Below are 9522 nucleotides of genomic sequence, written 5' to 3'. Positions count from 1 at the left end.
AACATCTTACCCATGGCTAGCAAACTTTCCCCATACAACCTTGATCCATACAGGTCATCTAAGGCTTCTTATGTCCCTCCTGCATTTGCTCAAGAGATTTCGTTTATGATGTCAAGCTTATGTTCCTTGACAACCCAGGTGTCGCTAGGATGTGAAGTGGAATGTTTGATGATTCGGTGGCTTTCTGATGTTACGAAGACATTTGCCTTGAACGGGAATTAGCGATTATCGAGGTGAATGGAGGGATGCAGCCCAAAAATGTCAGCTGTCACCTCCCGTTTTGTATACATTTCACGAAGGCGTGCTGACATCATACAAAGAGCCACAGAAGGGGAGTTTTTGTCCTTTTTTTTTTTTTGGGGAAGCTTGATGTTCAAGACTCGATTGACAGACGAGAAATTCCCTCGTATCTTATCACCCCCTAGGTATTTTACCCCCTGTCGGCATGGACCCGTCACTAGCCAAGGAGCTTCCTGGCATATACACAGCGCGTCGCTTCCACAACATGGCACACCATCAACAGGCTCGTCATCACCTGGAGCCTTCCCGACCCCACCACCAACATTCTGCTTCAGCTTCCTTCCTTGCCTTCCACCAGTGAGTTTAGAAGGATGAAAGATGAACAGCCTTGGTGCTTGCTTACACAAGTGTTGGGGAAATTGGACATATCAACATTTTTTCCCGGTACTGTTCTGCCTCTCCGACAAGTGTGGCTGGTGTCCGGCACTCACTCTTCCCGCACCTGCCCACACCGCAATCCCCAGCAGCCCACACACTGATGCTATTTCTACATCGGAGCAGTCTTCACCCCCCACCCAGAACAACGATGTGGAAATGCCCTCGCTGTCACCAACTGGAGTGAATGTGTGGCACGGCTGTGCCAAACGCTCCTTTCCCCCATCTGCTGCCTTGCACACTGCCACCCCTCCCAGCCATTACCACCACGCCACCACTACCACAATTACCAATGGGCGCTGCCTCACTACCTCCAGCTTCTACCAGACTGAGGTCACCACAAATCCTTGCCCTACGTGAGGCCGTTACGTTTCCAACTTGACGCACGATGCGCAGCAGTCACAGCACGTTTTGATGCTATTGAGTCTCGCATCGAAAGTCTGGCAGCCCAGCAAGCTACCATGAGCGCACCCTCGCCACACTCGTCGACTCCAACCAACCATCATTGCAACTGTTACCACCTTCTCCGAGAAAATGGAATACCTCGTGCTGGTTACGAAAGAATTTGTGACCATCTTTTCAAGAAGTACCACAAATCACACTCAGAGTGATACTGCCTCAACGTCATCGTCCCCACCAGTCTCCTGTACACTAGACACGAACTTCACTAGCAGGATGCAGCTTCACATTATCTCCTGGAACGCTGTGGAATGAGGACTTACTCAAAGCTTGCTTCACTCAAAACATACATAGGTCACCACCATCACATGTTATATTCATCCAAGAAGCTTTTGTAGGTGGCCACATGCCCGGGGAAGATGCCCCTCCACTCCCAGGCTACATCCCTTATGTCCATTACGCCAGAAACGGCCTCGTGAGCTACATTCATTCTTCAATAACCCATATACTCCTGCCGCTACTCTACTGATAACGACATGACATTCCAGCTCTTTGAAGTCACTGTGGGTGATGGGAAGCTGCGGCTCTGCAACGTCTTACTCTGCACCTGGAAGGATTAACCTCCCTGCTCTCCCTACTGCTCCTTCTCATGGCATAGTTTATATGGGATGACTTTAATGCCGCCATCCTGCCTTAGGTGATCTCTCCCCACGCCGAACCGTAGTGGATTGCTCTCCTTGAATATATCCGTCGCCACCACCTCACTCACTGGCCCACTGGGGGCGCCACACACATCCGAGGAGGCACGCTTGACACATCATCACTTCCGGCTTGGTGGCGTCACAAGTCAAGTGTTTCTCCATCAGGCTCTCTTTCTCTGACACATCGCTCTTGGCCTTCAGTATACACTGCCAGTTGGACCTTCCTTCCTCAGACTCGCCTCCGCATCACTATCCCTCCGAAGTACTGCCCAACTATGTCTCCTACATCTCCAGTCTTCTATCAACATTTGATTTCAGTCACCAGACAGACTATACTCCTCCTTGGTTGACTCTACACACAACTTTTACACCTTTTATGTGACACGACCACATGTAAAACGACCATCTTGAGACCCAGGCCTGGACGCTGGATCAACGCATTCTTCTGGCAGAAAGGAAGACAGTGGAAGATGGACGCGCTTTCCAGAGGCAACCAACACCTGCTCTCCTCCACCAGTACCAGGCGTCCAGAGATGATCTCGTTGGTCTTCAGCAGTGTGTTCATACTGAGTCTTGGAGGAAGTATACTGATAGCATAAATCATCAGACCAGTGTCGGCTCCATGTGGCAGTTGATTAACAGAGTCATCAAGAGGAAACCTCCAAGCGCTTTCCACCATAGCCCCACCCAATATGCACAGGACTTGATAAATACCTGGTCTGAGCAGGCACAGGCATGCAATCTTCCCATTCATATTCAAGAGGCTCTCTCCACTCACAGGAACACTCGCAGTTTGCGCCTAATGACTGCATTACTACGAGCGGATGAAGATGACAACTTGCTTATCACGGAAGACGAACTGCGCCGTGCTCTCGCCAGGGGTAAGTCAACAGCACCCGGGGATGATGGTGTCACCTACCAAGTCCTCCGCCTCCTCGTCAAAGTCCCTGGTAATCCTTTGCTGCAGTTGTACAATCTTTGCTTCATCAGGGGTTATGTGCCCCTTGCGTGGACTTCAAGTACTGTTGTGCCCATCCCCAAGCCTGGTACAAACAAGTTCAGGCCAATCTCATTGACCTCCTGTTTCTGTTAAAGTGCCACTTGAGCGTATATTCCTCACCCGCCTCATGTTCGACTCCAAGACAAGTTATCTCCGCGGCTGTATGGTTTCCTGCCACAGAGGAGTTTAGTAGAAGTACCCACCACTGCCTGATGGACCTGTACGCCTGCCTCTCCGCACCAGTGTGGTAGCATTTCTTGACCTCAAGAGTGCCTTTGACATTGCCAACAGGGAGGTTATTCTTGACCAGCTAGTTGATTTTGGTGTCAAAGGAAATCTCCTTCAGTGGATCCGTGGCTATTTCAGCAACAGGACCTCACGTGTGATTTTTAAAGGCGCATGTAGTGAGTACAAGGAGTTCGAACTTGTTACTCCACAGGGCGGGGTTTTAAGTCCCTTCTTATTCAATGTACTGATGCACCGCTTGCTGACTCTTCTTCCCGAAACTCTTGGCACAACTGTCACCTGTGTACATTCCACCTCTTCAGCGCTTCCTTCAATCATTCTATGAGTCGTCCTCCGCCTGCGGCCTCGTCCTCTCCCCAGATAAGAGTAGAGTGTTCTCTCCCCGGGGCCCCAGAACACTCCCTGTATTCACTGTGGGACACAGTGTTGTCCCACCTTGCACACAGTACATGTACCTGGGAACGCCAGTGCACATCTCTCCAGCCATACCTGCTCGGCAGCACGTCCATCCTATCTTCCAAGATCTGATCCACCGTCTAGAACAACGCTTTCTCCCCTTCAAGTGGCTTACCAACAATTTCGCTGGTGTCTCCATGCCCTTAGCTAAGACCATCTACATTTCATTCATCCGGTCAGTCATAGACTATCTCTCTCCAGCCTCAGTCAGCTTTCTCAGACCACCTTACAGCCATTAGAAAAATTCCAGAATAAAGTGCTGCGGTACATTCTTGGGTTTAGTCCCACCTCCACTAGAATAGTGAACATGTTTGACTGAACTGAACCTTCCTTCAGTTTTGTTGGAGAGTGGAGAGAATACGTGCCAACGTTTCTGCATCAGCGTCCAAGTGTTTGTTCTCTCACAATACTGCTCCACACTATGCTCATGTCCTGAGGGCCTCACTAGACCTCCTTGCGCCCCGTCCTCCTCTTCGTCCCGGCGTTCGCACCCTCGTCAACATAGTGACCTCCACCCTGCAGCGTCTTCATTTTGAGGTCCCTGTGGCTGAGGTTGATCACAGGCTGCCTCCCTGGAGGATTCCTCAGCCTCATGTCATCTTCATGCCCACCTCCAGGACAGACCCTCCGCCTCTTCAGAAACAAATTGCCCTGGAGCACATTGCCACACTCTCCTCCTCCATCCCTGCCGTGCACCATATCTATGTGGATGGGTCCGTGTGCAACGAGATGGCAGTGCAGGTGCGCCATCTACTCCTGATGTGGACCTGCCAGAAGAAGGCTGGGTTGTGTCGCAGATTACCTAACTCTTCCAGCTCCACGTACTGCGAGCTACAGGCACTCCTGCTGGCTGTCAACTTCATCTGTCAGCGACGAGTAAATGGTGCAGTGATGTATGTGACTCCCAGTCTGCCCTTCAAGCCATCTCGTCCCACAGCCTGCTTCACATCGCTCAATCATCCACCAGATCCTTCAGCAGTTAGTTACAGCCCAGGAACACTACCTCCGCATTATATTTTTATGGATTCCCTCCCATGTGGGCATAGCTGCCAACGACAGGGTGGACCTCCTCGCTAAAAGTGCCTGCGAATTGCCACTGCCTCACTATGCCACACCCTCCCTTCCTTGCTACAAGCGGATCATACACTCTGCCGCTCTTCTCCCTACTCTCCACCGCATGGATGCTGAGCGCGCCCAGAGCGTATCAATACAACATTTCGACCACTTCCGTCTCACTCCTCCGAGGTATCGCCGACACGGACTCATGGTTCGCAGACACAATATTGTGTCTGCCCGGCTTCGACTGGGGTACAGGCCACTGTGGCAGGTCTCGGGGGCGGGAGACGTACTCCACTACTCCACCTGCAAGCTGTGTGACCGTCCCAACGCTAACAGCCTCCACCACTACTGCCTCGAGTGCCCCTCGGTGAGAGGCTTGCTGCCCCGGAGCCAGGATTTAATACATATATGCCAATTCCTGCTAGCTGACAGTAATTTGGACATTGTTTTGGCCCAACACCCTCACTTTGGTGGGTGCTAAAGTTTGACTATGGAAACACTCATCTTTGTATTTTCAGTTTATTTATTATTTATTTTACCTTCATGTACATTTATTTATTATTTATTCTACCTTCATGTACAGCCTCACTGCACATACCAACGTGTCATGCGTGACACGAGTACTATGTATATGATAATGTACTAATTAATGTATAAGGCCTGTCGCTCTATGAGCGTAATAAATTGATGAAAACAAAAAAAACAAATCTCTCTCTCTCTCTCTCTCTCTCTCTCTCTCTCTCTCTCTCTCTCTCCCTCTCTCTCTCTCTCTCTCCCCACCTCTCTCTCTCTCTCTCTCTCTGTCTCTCTGTCTGTCTGTCTTTGTAACACAGGGGAGAGAACACAGACATTTCTCAGCTGCAACAGTATATTTGAGTATCCCGATAATTGGCTCCAGCAGGCGGGGCTGTGTGCTCTGCTGTTCTGATCTGCTGTCTCTCTGATGTCTGCCTCATTTACCCTTGCTTGGATTCACAATCTAGGGTAACATTCCCGCCCCAGGACGTCCGGGCTAACAGCTTCAGCCAGGAGCCAAGCAGGAAATCTCGAGTCACGAGGGAATGCCTGCTTCACAATATTGAATTATAATAAAGCTTAATTTATGAGAATCAGTGGCTTAGACTCTTTCTCTCTCTCTCTCTCTCCCTCTCTCTGTCTCTCTCTTTATCTCTTTCTTTCTCTCTCTTTCTTCTTTCTCTCCCCTCTCTCTCTCTTTCTTCTTTCTCTCCCCTCTCTCTCTTTCTCCCCCCTCTCTCTCTCTCTTCCCCCCCCACTCCCCTCTCTCTTTCTCCCCCCCTCTCTCTCTTTCTCCTCCCCCCTCTCTCTCTCTCTCTCCCCCCCACTCCCCTCTCTCTTTCTCGCCCCCTCTCTCTCTTTCTCCTCCCCCCCCTCTCTCTCTCTCCCCTTCCCCGTCCTCACCTGACTGTCATGATACGGACCGTCTTGCGAACGGAGGCAAGCACGCCCTCGCTGGACCTCTTCACAAGGCGCCTCCTCTTGGGGTCCCTCAGGGGGTCTCCGCTGCGCCCGTTCATTCGGTTCACGTGTCCGCGCCACGTTCCGGACCCCACCTGGGGGGTGGGGGGGAGCAGGTGTCGTTAGGGCGCATTTTCGGTCGATTTTGGGTTGTTTTTTTTTTTTTTTTCAATCTTGTTATTTTGGTATTGTTGGTGTTTTTTTTGTATCATTATGTTTATGTTGATATTAGTAATGATAATAATAATGATAATGATGATAATAATAATTGTGATGATAACTATTATTGTCATTATTACTATCATCGTTATTATTATTATTATTATTATTATTATTATTATTATTATTATTTCATTGTTTCGTTATCATTATTATCATTATCATTATTATTATCATCATTATTGTTATCGTTATTATCATCATCATTATTATTATCATTTAACCATTATCATCATTTTCGTTATCATTATCATTATTATCCTCATTACCATCATGATCCGATTTTCCCGACGGTGGTCTTTTTGAATATTACATAAGTATTACCTAACTGTTGCGTAACCCTTATCAAATATATCATTACATTTATAATACTTTATAGACAAAGCGTTTCATGGTACGAGGATACTTATATCAGCATAGTTACACTTTTAAGAGTCTTTCATGAAAGTAGGAAAGGTGTTTACTTACACTTGTGCCCCTTGGTCCTATTTGCATATATGTAATTGCAGAGGTCGTTTATTTAAATCATTTCTTGTAATTTTGGGACGCATACAGATGTTCGTGCGCGCGCGCGCGCGTGTGTGTGTGTGTTTGTGTTTGTATGTTTGTGTGTGTGTTTGTGTTTGTGTTTGTGTGTGTTTGTGTGTGTTTTTGTGTGCGTGTTTTAGTGTATACATTACTATGTAATTGGAACATGTACGTTTCTAAATATATCCGTATTCCCTTCATAGTTAGATATCATAAACCCTAAACTGAACACATGAAGCTGAAGGTTAATGGATCGAAAGGTTTAACTAACTGCGCATCAAATTCATATAAATAAAAATAATTCAGCCACGACCACCTTTTCGCTCCAATTTTCCAGAACTGCTTCCCCAAAATACATCCTTTAATTCATTTATATATAATTTCAATAAAAACAATGTGAATAAATGCCAATTCTCTATGAAAATCCCCATATTAATCCCCACGAGGATATAATGCAGGTTAAATATTGAGAATAAAATTAAAACTGAAACACAGATGTGCATGATAGTGACCTGCAGGTAAATTGTATGTATCACTCGACTGACATTTTCACAAAAATTAATATTAACCTTGGCATTAGAAGCAGAGCCCTTGCAACAGCACATTACATATCGCTACACCACATTGATTATAAGTTATATATATATATATATATATATATATATATATATATATATATATATCTATATATATATATATATATATATATATATATATATTTCCGTCTCCTCGCTCACCTCCTCTTCCTCTCTGTCCCCCTCCTCCTCCTCTTCTTCCTTTCTCTTCCCCTGCTGCTCTAATCCCCCTCCTCCTCCTCTTTTTCCTTCCTATCCCTCGACTTTCCTCCTTCTGCTCTTCCTTCTCCTCCTCCTCTTGCTTCCTCTCCTCCTCCTCTCCTCCTCTTCTTCCTCCCTCTCCTCCCTCTCCTCCTCCTCCTCCTCTTCCTCCCTCTCCTCCAGACCCACCTCCTCTTCCTCTATATCCCTCTTTTCTCCTTCACACTCCCTCTCCTATTCCTCCCCTCTCATGCCTCCTATTCTTCCTCCTTCCTTTATTCTTCCTTCTCTCATCCTTCTTCGTCTCTCTCCTCCTCCTCTTTCTCCCTCTCACCCCTCCTACTCTTCCTCCTTCCCACCCCTCTTACTCTTCCTCCTCTCACCCCTCCTCGTCTCTGTCCTCCTCCTCCTCCTTTCCTCCTCTTCCTCCCTCTCACCCCTCCTCCTTTCCTCCTCTTCCTCCCTCTCACCCCTCCTCGTCTCTCTCCTCCTCCTCCTTCTCTTCCTCCCTCTCCTCCTCCTCCTCTCACCCTCCTCCTCCTCCTCCCCTCCCTCCTCCTCCTCCCTCTCACCCCTCCTAACCTTCCTCCTCTTCCTCCTTCTCCTCCTCCCTCTCACCCCTCTTATTCTTCCTCTTCCTCTCTCTCTCTCACCCCTCTTAATCTTCCTCCTCCTCCTCCTCCTCCTCGTCCCTCTCCCGCGCCTCACCTTAGGAATGACACACACTGACACATTCCAGTCCCATCCGTGGAGGATTTGTCTCCTCAGCGTTATCTCGAGGTTTTCCTTCCCTCCGGAGTGCCCCTTCCTCGCCTCCTCGCACAAGCCCCTCACTCGTTCCCGCCGTTCGCGAAAGAGCTCGGCCATTCCGTCGCCTCCATCTTGTTTACGTTCTCGGTTGTCGCCGTTTTTCCCGCTCTCCTTACGTTCAGCGCCCCGCTCGTGTCCTGCTCTCGTCTCGGCTGTCTGCTTGGTGGTGTTATGCTTGTCTTCTGTGTTGTTTTGCTTGTCTTCTGTGTCGCTATGTTTGCTTTCGTCTTCCGCGTGATATTCGCCTCCTTTTCTATCTGTATACCCGCCTTCTGCATCCTTTCTCTCGTCATGCACGCCTTCGCCTGTGTCTGTCCCACGGCTTCTTGCGTCCCCTTCTGCGTCTCCGTCAGTCGTCTCTCCAGCGGGAGTCTTCTCCTCGACGGCGAGAGCGGACGCCATCTCCTCCGAATGGATTGCCAGCCAGGATAATGCCGTCATTGTAACGAACAAAAACAAAAGCAAGTAAGCGAGTTTTCTTGTTCTCGGCCACATTCTACGGACAACTTTCCTTGCGGTTCAACTTTCCTTGCGGTTCAACTTTCCTTGCGGTTCAACTTTCCTTGCGGTTCAACTTTCCTTACAGCCAAGCTTCACTTCGGTCAACTTTCCTTGCGGTCAACTTTCCTTGCGGTCAGCCTTCACCCCAGTCAAATCTCCTTGCGGTCAATCTTCCGAGCGGTCAGCCTTCGCCAACCGTCACCCCTTTCTAGCGGTCAACTTGTCACTGCGGCGAGTGCGGACATTCTACGCGTGTCTCCCCTTGCAGGTGCTCAAAAAAAAAAGAAAAAGAAAAAAAAAAACTGTGCCTGGGGATGCAATTAGCGCGTTGTTGCACTGATTTGGATGCATCGTGGAAGAAGGGAAATCGACAGACAGTCTGGGAATGCGATAGAGAGAGGGGGGGAGAGGGGAAGGGGGGAGGGAGAGGAAGAAGAAGAGGAAGAGAGGGTGAGGGAGAGGGCTAGGGAGGGGGAGGGGGAGAGGGAGGAGGAGAGAGAGTGAGAGAAAGGGGAGAGAGGGAGGAGGAGGGGGAGGGGGAGGGGGAGAGATAGAGGGAAAGGGAGAGGGAGGGTGAGGGGGAGAGGGAGAGGGAGAGGGAGAGGAAGAGGACGAGGGGGAGAGGGAGAGGGAGGGGAAGAGGGAGGGGGAGGGGGAGAGGGAGGAGGAGAGAGAG

General features: G+C 49.0%; 1 protein-coding gene across 2 annotated transcripts in view; it reads right to left on the bottom strand.

The window, feature by feature from the left end:
- Positions 1 to 8870, bottom strand: part of LOC122244605 (carbohydrate sulfotransferase 11) — an 18795-nt gene extending 9925 nt beyond the window's left edge. For both annotated transcript variants that reach the window (XM_043002560.2, XM_043002570.2), the window contains exons 1-2: positions 8244 to 8870; positions 5956 to 6107 (exon numbers count right to left, since the gene is read on the bottom strand). In XM_043002560.2, the coding sequence (XP_042858494.2) occupies positions 5956 to 6107; positions 8244 to 8840 (749 nt within the window). In that variant the 5' untranslated portion in view covers positions 8841 to 8870. The remainder of the gene's footprint in view (positions 1 to 5955; positions 6108 to 8243) is intronic.
- Between the last annotated feature and the right edge of the window lie 652 nt (positions 8871 to 9522).

This window comes from Penaeus japonicus, unplaced genomic scaffold (assembly GCF_977035675.1).
Source record: "Penaeus japonicus unplaced genomic scaffold, GWHDUDI00000001_assembly GWHDUDI00000026, whole genome shotgun sequence".
Lineage (NCBI taxonomy): Eukaryota > Metazoa > Arthropoda > Malacostraca > Decapoda > Penaeidae > Penaeus > Penaeus japonicus.
The sequence above is the reverse complement of the archived record's forward strand: the minus strand, read 5'-3'. Positions and strand labels throughout refer to the sequence as shown.